A 14500-nucleotide genomic window follows, 5' to 3' on the forward strand; every position below is an offset into this window, starting at 1 on the left:
GAAGGAAAGTTATGAACCCTTCAAAAGCAAATTAATGGATCAAAAAAGGGAGATGAAAATTTTAAAGAATTCCAAATCTTCAGGGAAGGCCTGGAAAAGAGAACTAACATGCCGAGAATATAAAGCAATACTAGCACTAGAACCATGCTCACTTGGTTCATTATCCTCTATTTTTTGCAGGATGACTACTTGGTAATTCCTAGTAACCTTTAATAAGCTGAAAGAAAAGAATGGACAAAAAAGGGTAAATCCGAGGACCGGAAATGAAACATTAGACCAGTAACAAATATATTAAGTTAATCAAACATCTTCCAATAAATGGTCTTAACAAGTGGTCTAGATTTCCTAATAAAGTGGTATCCTATACAAAGTTGAGAGATTAATTGTTGAAATGTATTCTTTTAAATGCTCAACAATGGCAACTCTTTTAGAGTGCCTCTGGTGCTTATGGTGCCAGCCCCGCCCCCCCAAAATATTGTTCCACCCAAACGGGGACAACATAAAGATCAGGTAGGATAAACTCAATGAAAATTTAATTTCACATTTGACTAGTGGACTAGATGTGAAAATGCCAAAGGAAAGAGGAAAAAGAATTACTTAAATTTGAATTGAGAGTCAAGTCCACATGATTGTGTCATAAAGGAAAAAAATCTAGTATACAATCTGGCAAATAAAGGCATAGATAAGTCAGGGAAACGTACTAAAGAATGAACATCCAGATACACGATTTGGGGTGGTAAAAATTGCATTTTTTTTTAAACATTCGTTTTAGAAGTCCAAATAATAAACACTGTTTAAGGAAAAAAAAAGGCTTAAAAAATACATAGGTTTATTGTAGGTCACTCAGAGGTACAATATGAATAAATGGACTGGAGCTGCCTACTTGTCATTTATAGAATCACCATGATTTGAATGGATTAAAAACAAATAGCTAAAGCAACTGGATATTTCATTCATCATGATGTTTTCTTTTGTTTCTTCTTTTCATTTTCTTCTTTTTCTTTTTCAATTTCGGCCACATACTTTTCGATTTCTTCAGGATTTAAAATCTAACAAAAGAAAGATTCCACATTCATAATTATCAGCCTGCCAAAAAACCTCTTCCCCCACTTATTCCATGGTGAAAACTACCAGATTCTAGTCAAATTAGAGTATTTGTCTTTCATTAGGAAACGAAAACCTGAGGGATGTGGCCCCTACTGTTTTTAGTTTCACAACATAGATATGACTCTCAGCCTGGCACTTTGGAAATAAAGTGAATAAAGCAGAGAAAAAAAACGTTCCCCTATCATAGCTAAGATTAACAGATATGAACATTAAAAGCCCAGACGGGGCAGCTGGGTAGCTCAGTGGATTGAGAGTCAGGCCTAGAGACGGGAGGTCCTAGGTTCAAATCTGGCCTCAGACACTTCCCAGCTGTGTTGACCCTGGGCAAGTCACTTGACCCCCCCATTGCCCACCCTTACCTCTCTTCCACCTATGAGCCAAGCCACTAGAAGTTAAGGGTTTAAAAAAAAAAAAAAAAAGCCCAGACAGGTTTAAATGACTTGACCATGGTCACACAGTAACAAGCTTAGGTTTACAGCACTCTTCATGGCATCACTATGCCTACCTATCCAACTAGTAAATATTGTGTTCTTTTTATTGTGTTTTTTTTGTTTATAACAGCCTAAGATGATTAAAATAACAGCAATTGTAAGTATTTTATGATCATAGTATAATATGAAATTATCTACATTTCCTAACTAATTAAATACCAATTTTAAGTTGGTTAGAGAGTTGATCTTTTCTTTATATCTGACTCTGTGGAGGTCTCTGCCCAGCCCCATAAAGCACTAAAGAATAGGCAAAATTTCTTTTTCAGGCTTTTGTGGTTTTCCTCCACCAGTCATTTTGTGAAGGCAACTGGCATAGACAGGAATGGTCCATAGCCAACTAAGTCAATGCAGTGCTTAGAGGGAGGGCTAACACATAGCCAAAAGACAAGAAAACAAATGCCACTTTAAAGCTAGACAGTAGCACCTTTTTAAATGCTCCTAAGTCTTGGAGTTAGTAAGCAAAAGATTTTAGATGGATATTTCACTCATTTTTCATTTACCTTAAGAGGCTGATCTCTCCTCATGACAGCTAGTTCAATGTTTTTGCCCCCTGACTGAACCACCTGTAACAATAATGGGAAGAACAGGGAAACAAGAAAAAAGCGTAAGGACATTGTTCTCTCCCACCCTTCACAAACTCAAATCTTTAGGTAAGATTCTCTCTTCTGCCATAGTGACATAAAGAATCTAAATAACCCTTATTTAATGTGAGTATGTGTTTTAAAGTATACTTGAACTAAACACGTATTCCTAGGACCCAAAATATGAGTTCACATATTTTCTAAAACATTCCTACACTAGAAAAAACAGGCTTATATGCAATAAAATTGTTTCTCCTTTCTTTCTTTGTCAGAAATACTAATTGACAAGGAAATATCTCCCCAAATGCAATAGCAGAAAGGTCAAGAAGGAATTATGTAATTTCAAAAAGTTAATATCAACCCCAGCACCAATGAAGAATGTATATACTAAATGTTAAGATAGTGGGAAAGTGTGTATAAGCAATAATGAATGGAATGCCGTGGCTTCATATCCTCAGAAATGCTCATATAATGGTAGTAACCATTAAATGATTTTTCTCACAGACTTTTAAGGAAGAATAGAATATGGCAGCTTGGTTTTCTGAAGCAATAAAGAAACATTTCACTGTCAAACTCACTTCCAGAAGGGCCTTGATAACAAGTTTGATGGTCAAATCATCAGTTTCAATAGCTTCATCAGTATAGTTCTTCTCCAAAAATTCACGGACTGACTTAGCACCTCTACCAATAGCATTAGCCTGAAAGAGAAACATCTCATTCCCCATGCTGAAGTCAAATGCAAAAACAAAGAATGAATAAAATAACTAAGTAAACACACCCAAAGTACAACTGGCTATGGCTAAAATATTGGGTTCATCGTTGTGTAGATCAGTTTCAGGGACACATTTGTACCCTAGGTGCAATTTATTTGAAACTACAATGGACTAGGAGTGAAGAGACCTGTGTTGAGCTACTATGTCATGTAAAATCACTTTGTCACTGATTTCATCTGTAAAGGAATTAGACAACATTTCTAAGGTTCCTGTCTAGCTGTATATTTACCAACCTAAATTGATATGAAAATGTGTCCTTATGGGTTATAACAGAACCCAGGCAAAAATGCTAATGCAAATTCACTCATTAGAATCCACTTGAAAAAGCACATCTTAGTGATGTGAGAGTCATCTTCATATGTAGAATCATTGTGTTGTTGGGCCCTTAGAAATCACCTTAGTCCAAAGGTGTCAAACTCAAACAGAAATAGGCTTTCTAAACTGTACACCAAGAACCCTGCAGGCTGCACATCAGCCTAGAAAAACACATATTAATATTTGTTCTATCCTCCTACTTTTATTTATTTTGCTTAACATTTCCAATAACATTTTAATTTGTTTTGGTCTGCATTTGGATTTAGGTCTAAATTCCACTTCTTTTCTCATAAGGAAACTAAGGCCCGTGGAAGATTTGCTAAAGTCACAAAGCAAATTATTGACAAAGCAGTGACTCAGTCTCAGATCTGATTCAGCCCAGGGACATTTTTTAATAATAGCCAATAAACATTAAGCACCTATCATGTGACAGGTATTGTGCTAAGCCACTAAACTACATTACTTCAAGACAAGAAATCAACAAGACCAAATTAAAAACATTGGTTAAATTTATACTAACCTATTAGAGAGCACAAACTTATTGAAAACCATTGCATATGTCAATTGACATTACTCTTTAATATTTCCTCATTTTGCTATTTTCAGGGATTGTGTACTGTGCAAAATTCATTTGGGAGTATGGGAGGGAAACATAATTTTACTAATAAAAATGTTTTTTTAATCTATAGAAAGGACTTCTAAAAAAGGAAAATTATATTTACTTTTGAGTCAAAAAGCATCTCTGTTAAGATTATAAGAAAATGCTTATGTTTATTAAAAAACTGATTAAGTTTTTTGAGCAAAAAATATAAAACATTATTTTACCTTTTAACGGTTTAGATTTTAACGATTAGAATAAAAATGAAAATTTTAACTTTTCTCAGTAGAAAAGTCATGGGAACTAATATACCTTGTCTACCCATCAAATGTACCACATAGATAAAGAGGTGAGTCATTATTGGTGGAAAGGAGAAGTAGTTTTGGAGAAATGTTTTTCCATTCTATCCCAATCAAAATTATATGAAGATAATTAACAGTGACCTATTTAGGAACTTAACAAAGACAACCACATGCCAGCAATTCCAGAATAAACTCCAAAATGAAAAATCTTTTGAAGTCTTTAAATTTTAATTTTTCCTGCAAAGAATGCTATTCAAACATTTAAGTAGAAAGCTAGAGTAGTTTCTCTTACCAAGTATGCAACAACACATGTTATTAAAGAATAAGAAATGAAATTATAAAATGTTTACTTATTTTTCAGATTTATTATTTTCTACTTTTGCCCTTTGACTTAGGGCAAGACATTCATCCACTCTTTGCCAGTTTCCTCAATTAGAAGATGAGAGAGGAGTTTCAGAGACCATTGCCTAAGCTCTTCCAGCTCTAAATTTATTATGGGATTATATGAATATTAACACAATACATCTCAACCTTATCACAAGCAGTTACATTTTCTCTACGATTTTCATGCCTACATTAGAGCTGTTTTGTGGATATCATGTACATATGTATTTTGGGGGGAAAAGTTTGTGATAAAGATGATCACTTTAGTTTTCATTTAATTCACTATCTCAGAAATGAAGGTTCAAAACTTTTAGATGGCATGGAGGAAAAAAGACAATGCTTTTAATAAGACTTGCTTGCAGGAGACCATACTGTATCTTTAAGTTAATCACTCACCTTCCATGCATGGTAGGTGCCAGAGGGGTCTGTCTGGTAAAGTCTGGGAGTTCCATCAAAGTCAAATCCCACAATAAGGGCAGAGATGCCAAAAGGTCTACGCCCATTACTCTGAGTATAACGCTGTTTTAGGAGGAAAAATAAAACATTTGTTTTGCTATCCCTTCATCCCAGAATATTAACAGAAAAGACCAGAAGGAAAAAAAAAAGGAGTAATGATTGACATTCTAGTCATAGGCTCAGTTTACTACAAGAAGTCTAATGAAATGATGATTTTATGAATTGTCAAGGCCATTTTTAGAAATTTGCAGTAGGATGACAAAGTGAACTAATTTCCTTCAGCTCTTGTTCTTCCCTGTTTATTCATCTTTCACCTTCAATGTATCTGTATTCCTATTAAAAAGACAAATCGATTATCTCAGTCACCCATAAGTACAAGGTGATGGAATTTTAAAATTAATGTTCTGTAATGATAATTTTTAAAAATATTTTTTTCTATAGAAGAAATAAACTTTAAGGGACAATCATATTTTTCCATAGTGATAGATTTCAGCAGTGTTTAAACTATGGTATCTAAGCTTTTGGTTACCTTTAAGTTATAAAGCATCTGCAGTAAGGTCATAAGAAAACACTTTTGTTTTCAGAAAAACTGATTAAGCCTACCAAGTAAAATAAAAATACATACATTTTACTTACTTAGAAATGATTAGGATAAAAGATTAAAATTTTCCCTTTTCTAAGGAGAAAAGTCATGGGGGTCTTTCTATCTACACAAGAAACAAATTAACTACATATATTAGAAAAGAAATGCAGGAACATGCTACAATGCAGCAAACAAATTAAATCCTTCCTTTACAAAGAAGTATAATCCATGTTCAACATCTTCAAGTAAATAATCACCAGAGGGAACATTTTCATAATAGAACTTAGAAACAAACCTGCTTCAGACTAGCAATGTAACGAGTGATATATTCCACCGTGACAGGATCCTCCACAGTTAGCCGATGACTCTGGCACTCCACCCGAGCTCTATTTATAACTATTCTAGCATCAGCAGTGAGCCCTATAATCAAAGCAGAAAAGAATTTTAGTTTGATCTGAAATTTTCATTTGTTTCAATAACAAGAAAATGATGATACAATAGTTCCTCCTTTCTTCAAATTTAATCTTTTGCAAAATTTAATAATGATTCCCTGTTATCCTGGTTCCAAACTAGTCCTGCTCAAATTTAGAACTGAGGTTATACAGAATTACTGAAACAGACATTAACCCTACCCTCTTTTCACCTCATTTCAGAGGTCATGCATACAGATTAAGAAAATCTGTATGGAAAAGTCAAAACATATAGGTTATGGGGCAGCTAGGTGACTCAGTAAGTAAGAGAACCAGGTCTAAAGACAGGAAGTCCTAGGTTTAAATCTGGGCTCAGACACTTCCTAGCTAGGAGACCCTGAGCAAGTCACTTACCGTATCCCCTATTGCCTAGCCCTTACCACTCTTCTGCCTTGGAACCAATACAGAGTACCAACTCTAAGACAGAAGGTAGAGGTGAGGGGTGGAGGGAACATACAGGTTACAAGCTTAATGTCATCTTTCACTTGCAACTCAGCTATATACAGAAGCAGAGCAGGTTCACAATCATTCTTCTGTATAATAACAGGAAGAAAAAGGAATAAGCATTTATTAAGCACCTATATACTAAGCATAAGTATAAACATTATTCTTATATGATCCTCACAACCACCCTGAGAAATAGGTGCTATTATTATTCCTATTTTTATAGTTGAGGAAAATGAAGCAAAGGTTAAGTGACTTGCAGGTCAGGTACCTAACAAGTGTCTGAATATGGATCCTATCAATTAATAAACATTTATCAAATACCTATTGTGCGCCAGGCACAAACTACATATATCTGAACTTGGGTCTTCCCGATTTCGGGCCCAATAAGTACTCTATCCATTGTGCTACCTAGCTGCCTCCAATAATTGTTCAGTTGTTTCAGACTGTGAACCCAGTTTGGATTTTCTTGGCAAAGATATTGGAGTGGTTTGTCATTTCCTTCTTCAACTAATTTTATAACTAAGGAAACTGAGTCCAATAAGGTTGAGGGTCTTGCCAAGGGTTGCACAGCTAATAAGTGTCTGAGGCCGGATTTCAACTCAGGAAAATGAGTCTCCTTGACTGTAGGCTAGGTACTCTATCCACTGTACCATTAGCTATCTGCCTCTAATAATGATACTAAAAACAATAATGGTGAGATAGCTAACATATAGCACTTTAAGGTCTGCAAAGCAGAACTCATTTGATCTTTACGAACATCCTGTAAGGTAGATGCTATCATACTGGTTTTAGAGATGGGGAAACCGAGGCACGGATTAAGTGATTTGCCCCGCATCTGACAGACAAGTGTTTTGAGATAGGATTTGAACTCAGGATTTCTTTGCTCTAAGCCCTATAACCACCTAGATCACACTTTAGTGCATTGGGACATGCTTTAATGTACTCCATGATTTTTCCAATTAAAGTAATCCTGTTGTGAAGCAAAATGTCCTAATCAAATTTCTCTTTTTTGTATGATTGGATCCTCATCCATTATATTTATTTAAAGTAAGCTAAAACAAGCTCTACCACTTATATAAAATCTTTCAAATTCTCCCAATAAGCATGCTCTAGAAAGATATACTTGCGTCTTAAATAGTTTGATGACACAGTTGCTACAGAAAAATGATTATGAAAAGTTGAAAATAAAAAGCAAGGTACAACACCCTTGCATCCAGAGATGAATTTTATTGAGTACTCAAGGAAAAAGTACTACTTATGTATATTACAAAGGCAGCAGCATCAGTTATTTATTAGACTATGAATTCCTTTCTTTGTATTCCCCAGCATTTACTTAGCAAGAGCCTGGTATATAAGTGCATAATAAATGTTTACTAAGAATGAAAGTCATGCTCTAAGTAAAATACTGCCAAGACTTTTTTCTCTTTAGACTATAGGTAGGTTTCTTTAGAGGAGATATGTTATTTTACATACTTAGAAAATTTGCTTGTCCTACTAAAGCAATTCATCCCCAGTTTAACTCTAAAGCCTTAAATATATATATATATATATATAGACACCACACAAGACAATTTATTGCCTCATAAAAATCCTACCTGCAAATGCCATGCAGACGTTGTCATCCAAAGCACAGATCTTCCGAACAGTCCTTTCATCTTGTAATTTGGCCACTGATTTCTTCTCTACACCAAGAACAACAATATCTTTTCCTCGTACACCAACCTTCAATAAATTTGATAAAAATGGTATCAGGTTCTGTAATGTCTAATGCAGATCTAAGACCCAGATATTAATGAAGGGCATCCCCTTGGATGGCTGCCTTCTTTGAGCAGGTGAATAATGCCAAAAGGTCCTCACTACCTTATTAGACCCTTTGCTGTTTAACTTCTTTCACCATTTTTGGCAAGTTGAAGATCTTTGCCAGCTACTCTGGCAACATTTGTTTTATGTAGTCTATTTGTTTTGTTATTATTTTACTTTCTATTTATATGTGGACGTCATTCTGTATGTTTTCCTAGTTCTACTTACTTGAATTAGCATCAGTTAATCTGTCTTCAGATGCCTTGCTGTATTCTTCACATCCATTGTTTCACATGGCACAGTATTATTCAGTTATATTCATGTACCACCATTTGTTTAGCCATTCCCAAAGTGCATTTCTTTGTTTCAAGTTTTTTTACTACAAAATTGTTGCTATAGGGGGCAGCTGGGTGGCTCAGTGGATTGAGAGCCAGGCCTACAGATGGGAGGTCCTAGGTTCAAATCTGACCTCAGACACTTCCTAGCTATGTGACCCTGAGCAAGTCACTTAACCCCCCCCATTGCCTAGCCCTTACCACTCTTTTGCCTTGGAGCCAATATACAGTATTGACTCCAAGATGGAAGGTAAGGGTTTAAAAAAAAAAAAAAGTGTTGCTGTAATAAATACTTTTTTTTTTAAACCCTTAACTTTCGATGTATTGTCTCATAGGTGGAAGAGTGGTAAGGGTGGGCAATGGGGGTCAAGTGACTTGCCCAGGGTCACACAGCTGGGAAGTGGCTGAGGCCAGGTTTGAACCTAGGACCTCCTGTCTCTAGGCCTGACTCTCACTCCACTGAGCTACCCAGCTGCCCCTGTAATAAATATTTTAGAGAATATTGTCCCTTTCTATCTCTGAACTCCTTATTTTATGTGTCTATCATTGGAAACATAGTTTGTCCAATTTAGTAATTTTCTTCACATAATTCCAAATTTCATTACAGATGGTACCAATTAACAGTTCCACCAATAATAAATTAGTGTATCCAACTTTGTATAACTCTTCCAACATTAATTATTCCCATCTTTTCTCATCTTTGTCTATTTGGGGGGTATAAAGTGAAACTTGGATATTGTTTGGAGTTGCATTTCTTATATCTGTGATTTGAACCAATCTTTAATGTTTAAGTTTGCAATTCTCTTAAGAACTACTTGTTCATATTCTTTGTACCAACTATCCACTGAAAAATGATTTTTACTGTTATATATCTGTAATTCAGACCTATGCCAAAAGATATTTATGCAAAGATTTCCCCTCTTGACAACTCTCATCCTAGTTGTACTGATTTTCATAGTGCAAAAAGCTTTTCGAACTTCAGATAATCAAAATTAAGTATCTTATCTTTTGTAATCACTTTACCTTTTCTTTGCTTATAATTTTTCTCCTTATCCAGCTGAAAAAAATACCTGATCAGGCTATCTTCTTTTTTTTTTGTATTAAGGCTGTGACCTTTAGAATTCAGGTGGCAGCTCTATTGAACTCTTATTATGTTCAGCTGTTGATTGACACCTACTTTCTACCAAACCTCTTTCCAATTTTCTCCAGCAGTTCTTGTCAAATGGACCCTATTCCATCACCACTACCTTATGCAATCAGGTTTATCAAACACAAGCTGTTCAACTGCTTCTTATCAAAGTATCTATTTGCAAAACTTTACCAGATTTTACTATCTTATATGCCAATACCTAGACCACCCAAAAAGAATTCCCTAAGTTTCTTCAGTTATAATTAAAGAAATGATTCTGAGATACCTTATCCTATTTGTAAACTATTTCAACTTTACTCAGTGCATTATTTTCTCCAAAGGAGCACTCTTAAGGTAAATGGCTCTTTATAAAACAATGACTTGATGGCTATTCTATTTTAAATACTCTCACTATGATATTCAAATAAGATTCCTAATTCCCATCCCCTTTACTGTCCAGAAACAAACAAAAAAATCACATTTTATGCAGCGCTTCCATACAATACCCAATAAATACTATGATATATCATGATTTATCAAAAAGAAGATTGACAATTATTCTTACTTAATAATTAACATTTTATTCAGGGATCAAATGCTTTTTTTTTGTTTTTACATTTGTACCAGTAAGGAGAATAGTTATTGAGGTTTTATTAACATTCCCATCAACTAATCAACTTCTAAAACTCTGGGAAAATTACCCCAAATCCAAAACAAAAACATAAATAAAAATGAGCCGGTTGCCCAGGTGGACTCAGTAAAAAGGTAAAGCTGAGTCATGAGAGTAAGTAAAAGTTACTTTCTGTTTTAGATTAGTAGCTATATCTAGCATATCAAAGGCATGAATGTTTAAAGTCTTACAAGTTCAAAACACTTTCAAAATTCCTATCTCTCTCCCCGCCATACACATAAACTAGTAACAAATCCCCAATTCATGGGAGAAAGACATCAGAGATTTTGAGAAACAGAAAACCAACAGGTATTTTGAGACTTTATGAATCGAATCACAAAAATGGTACCAATAAATTCATAGAACAAAATTTCAGTGGGCAAAATGAGACACACTTATACACACAGTGAATTATGGATGACAGGCCAACCAGACACTTAAGCACCCAGCAGTTAGTTTTAATATGGCAGAAAAGCCAGATCCAGGAATGAATAAATCATTAGTCAATCCCAAAGCCTATTCTGGGAATTGTATTAATGTAAAGTCTAAATGCCACTTTGCTTTATATTCATCTGTGCCCTTTGCCTATAGCTGCTATCCCTGGTAAAAGGGAAATATGAATTTCAAAGGCTGACTGCCTTCTGTCCATCTAACTTACCAGCTTTAAAAAAAAAGCCAAAACTAAGTTAGATTGTTGGTCTTGAACTGCCTACTTGACTACTAAATTGGGTCAAGGCTAGCTTCTCTCTTTGTACCATCAATTCTCAGTGACTTCCACATGACTGTACCTTTGAAACTCAACCTTCCCAGTTTCAATACAAATGTGAAATCAACAAAGGTGGCAAGCTTAGTCAATAACAGACTAGGGCTTTGGAAAGACTCTTATTCACCTCTGAGAATATTGAGAGCAGATAGGAAGATAACCTTAGTATTTCACAATCAAACTTTAGTTTCTTTAATTCCATTTCTAAAACATGGAAGTCAATTACCAGGAGATTTTTTAACAAAGTTCACTAGTCCTTAAATATGACAACAGTGGTCTAGTTATCTAAGCCAAATGACTAACTAGTTAAGAAAAAATCATAAAAATTAAAGCAAATCTATTTGGCCTTATTTTCCCATTTTCAATTAAAAGACCCTGTTTTTATACTTCCAACTAAAACAAAATCAATTTTCCTAACAAGTCAGTGGGCCACATAGTTGACCGAGTTCTTTCTTTTCCTCAACAAACTAAAATAAAAAAAATTTCTCCACATCCCAAAGTAATTCCACAGTAGTGTTTTGAAACAGCGTTTATGAAAATCCAACCCACAACACCCTTTGACATAAAGGAGGGAACTCTCAGTACCCTGGCAAAATATGCATTCAAATTAAGACAGAAACACTTTCAATAACAAGATACTTATAGGTCCCTTCTTAAATGGCAAGTGGCTTCAAGGTAGTGGCTGTCACTTTTCATTGTATCTTCAGTGCCAGCCTGGCAACTTAATAAGTGTTTTCTAAAAAGAAAATTCCCACTTAAGAATGGCAAAAATGGAATACAGCTTCCATTCGCACTCATTAAATAATGGAATTCAAAGCATTAATGTCCCAAAGTGTGGGGGGGGGGGGGAGTCAGATACCCTAGTACTGAATTAGTTGATGGAATTCCACATTTTTACCAAGTTTCAATACTCTCACTCTTCCTGTGGCTTCCGGCAGACTCCATATCTATTTTCTCTTTCGGTTCCCAAATATCACGTGAACTCAAAAACTAAAAACTAAAAAACACTAAAAAATATTTTAACTTTAAATGGGAGGATAAAGCCACAATTAGTTTCTAACTACATCTAGTTGGGCATATCACAAAACACACACAAATGTATCCAAATGATTTTTTAAACTTCTGTGGGCAATTCTGTGTTTGAAGGATTCTTTGTTTGTGGCAATAGTCTAGGAAGACTTCTATTGCAGGAATCCACTTATCCAAGGTTTCATCATATTTGGGTGGCTTCCCCCCCCCCCCCCCCGCTCCGGGCTATTCCAAAGCTCGAGTCTGCAAACTCCTAAGGGTGTCCAGCCAACCTCATCCGCGGCCGAGCCCAACCCACCCGCTGAGGCCTACCTCACCTGCCTCGGCCAAATTCACCTAGTGCCCCAAGTACCCCCTTAACCCCAAGACGCGTGCCTTTCTCCTTAAGGAAAAACGCCATTAAAACCTCCGTACCCAGAGACACCCTCCCACCCCCCACCCCAAGAACTGGCCTCCTTCGGTCTGTATTCTCAAAGGCTCGTTCAGCCTCGGGCCTGAGGCCTGAGGCCCGAAAATCAGCCCAGCCAGCGGCCATGTGCAGCGCGGCTCCCAGATACCAGATCCTCCCGACAGGCCACCGGACAGTCACCAAGTGCTCCCTAGGCACTGGGCGGTTAATCCTCAACTCGGGTCGGCTCATATCCACGGCAGCCGTACCCATTCCTTCGCGGCGGGGCAGGCCGCCCTCCTTCCCCTTGCCATTTCTTCCTCCCCCGGCGTCCCTGCGGCCCGGGCCTGCTCCCGCTCCTTACCGCGGTCGAGCCCTTCTTCACCGCTTCCTGCGCGTATTCCACTTGGAAGAGGTGCCCATCCGGGGAAAAGACCGTGATGGCCCGGTCGTAACTCATCTCCCTCAGGGAGGTGGGCGCCGCCGGCTCCGGAGGAAGGAGGGAAGGAGGGAAAGGAGGGAGGGAGGAAGGGAGGGGGAGGAAGGGGCCTCTGAGGCCTGGCTCGGGTTGGGGGTGGTGGTAAGAAGACTACCACAGACAGGCGACAACCAACGGCCACCAACCGCCCTCCTGGCTCAGAGATCCCAACCGAACGCCACTCGAGGAGAGACTCAAAAGCGCACACTCATCGCTAGGCGCTGCGCTACGACGGTCACGATTCACAGCGGCGTCTGCGCCTGGCGCCCCCGCCGAGCCCGGCTTGCCCCAGTTGGCCTTTCCGTACGCACTTGGCGTAAGGCAGCCCGAGAGCGTAAGGGGCCGTGCGCCAGCGACGGGATCTGGAAAGTACTACTAGCCGCCCAGAGGGAGGGGAGCACCTTATGGCTTTAGGTCCTTCAAGAGCAGTTGTTCTTTTTCTTGCTCACAGTAATGGAGATCTTACATAGTTAAATGAACTCGAATGGTGGGATCCTAAACCTTTGTTGTTGTTGGACTGTAAGTCTGGGCTGAAGGATGGGCGAGTCCACTTCCTATTCTCCCCTTAATGTGCCCTCCCCCACCTCCCACCCCCCCATTGACTGCGGAGAATGAGAAACCTTTGGACAGGGAGAGGAGCCAGATAATAAACCCCAATGATTAAAGATTGAGACCCGCGGAGAGAAACATGTCGGTGGCCTTTGCATCTGCCCGTCCTAGAGGCAAAGGGGAGGTCACTCAGCAAACTATCCAGAAGGTAAACGCTTGAAGGGATAGGGGGAGCACCCCCCAAAATCCTCGTAACCCGGTGGGGGTGGGGGGACTTAATTTTGAGGTGCTAATGAATGTACAATGGCAGGGAAGAGGGAGAACTAGTGAATTTCGAGGATTGAAAAGATGGACAACTAGAGGGAGGCGGTGGAACAAAGCAAGGTGTGCAGATCAGTGCATACCGGCTAGTCACCCTGGGAACTATTGCAACCAGTCATTGTATCCTGGCAGGGTCTTACTGCCGGGTCCTGCATCCCCATTCTTGCAGCCGGGCAACTATTGCATCTGATTATTGCAGCTGGGCAACTATTGCAGTTATATGCAAGCAGGCGTCACGCATTGCAATGGGTAATGTGAACAGACACGCGCGCACGCACACACGCCTCTGTGGCAGTATCTGCACGGGGACAACGTTGTTGCTATTCTTGTCATTTCTTTGTGGAAAAGAAGTGGAGCTGCCTCAGTCCCCCGGCAAGTTTGTTTTCGTGCTTTTCTCCCCTTTTAACTGGGAGAATGCATTGGAACTCTGCTTTGCACGGCGCTATCCGTATTAGCAAGTGTGATTAATACTGTCGGAAGCAATATACCTGGGGGTGGAAATCCCGGGGGGGGGGGGGGATGTTGGGGTTG

The 14500-nt window shown here is 38.2% G+C and overlaps 2 protein-coding genes across 4 annotated transcripts in view; one reads left to right on the top strand and one right to left on the bottom strand.

The window, feature by feature from the left end:
• Positions 1-727: 727 nt before the first annotated feature.
• Positions 728-13339, bottom strand: PSMA7 (proteasome 20S subunit alpha 7). 3 transcript variants are annotated; one of them, XM_044661148.1, is made up of 8 exons: positions 12986-13339; positions 8103-8229; positions 6460-6477; positions 5886-6010; positions 4948-5070; positions 2758-2877; positions 2099-2161; positions 728-1049 (listed from the first exon to the last, which is right to left on the bottom strand). In XM_044661148.1, exons 1-8 carry the CDS (start codon positions 13079-13081, stop codon positions 957-959), a joined length of 765 nt encoding a protein of 254 aa, XP_044517083.1. In that variant the 5' UTR covers positions 13082-13339; the 3' UTR covers positions 728-956. The 3 variants fall into 3 exon arrangements, with proteins under 3 accessions (XP_044517083.1, XP_044517082.1, XP_044517084.1); XM_044661147.1 differs by lacking the exon at positions 6460-6477 and having other exon boundaries at positions 12986-13338; XM_044661149.1 differs by lacking the exons at positions 6460-6477; positions 8103-8229 and having other exon boundaries at positions 5886-6044; positions 12986-13336.
• Positions 13340-13787: 448 nt separating this feature from the next.
• SS18L1 (SS18L1 subunit of BAF chromatin remodeling complex) overlaps positions 13788-14500 on the top strand; it is a 60396-nt gene continuing 59683 nt past the window's right edge. The window contains exon 1 of the mRNA XM_044661150.1: positions 13788-13856. Within this exon, the coding sequence (XP_044517085.1) occupies positions 13788-13856 (69 nt within the window). The remainder of the gene's footprint in view (positions 13857-14500) is intronic.

The sequence above is a fragment of the Gracilinanus agilis genome, chromosome 2 (genome assembly GCF_016433145.1).
Source record: "Gracilinanus agilis isolate LMUSP501 chromosome 2, AgileGrace, whole genome shotgun sequence".
NCBI lineage: Eukaryota > Metazoa > Chordata > Mammalia > Didelphimorphia > Didelphidae > Gracilinanus > Gracilinanus agilis.

What these genes read in the sequence shown, in the direction of transcription:
- PSMA7 (XM_044661148.1), bottom strand. Translation starts at nt 13,081, where the DNA reads ATGAGTTACGACCGGGCCATCACGGTCTTTTCCCCGGATGGGCACCTC. An exon ending in TGAAGAAGGGCTCGACCGCG is followed by an intron (nt 8,230 to 12,985) that starts GTAAGGAGCGGG and finishes AATTTATTGAAG; the next exon opens with GTTGGTGTACGAGGAAAAGA. An exon ending in TTATCAAGGCCCTTCTGGAA is followed by an intron (nt 2,162 to 2,757) that starts GTGAGTTTGACA and finishes TTATTGTTACAG; the next exon opens with GTGGTTCAGTCAGGGGGCAA.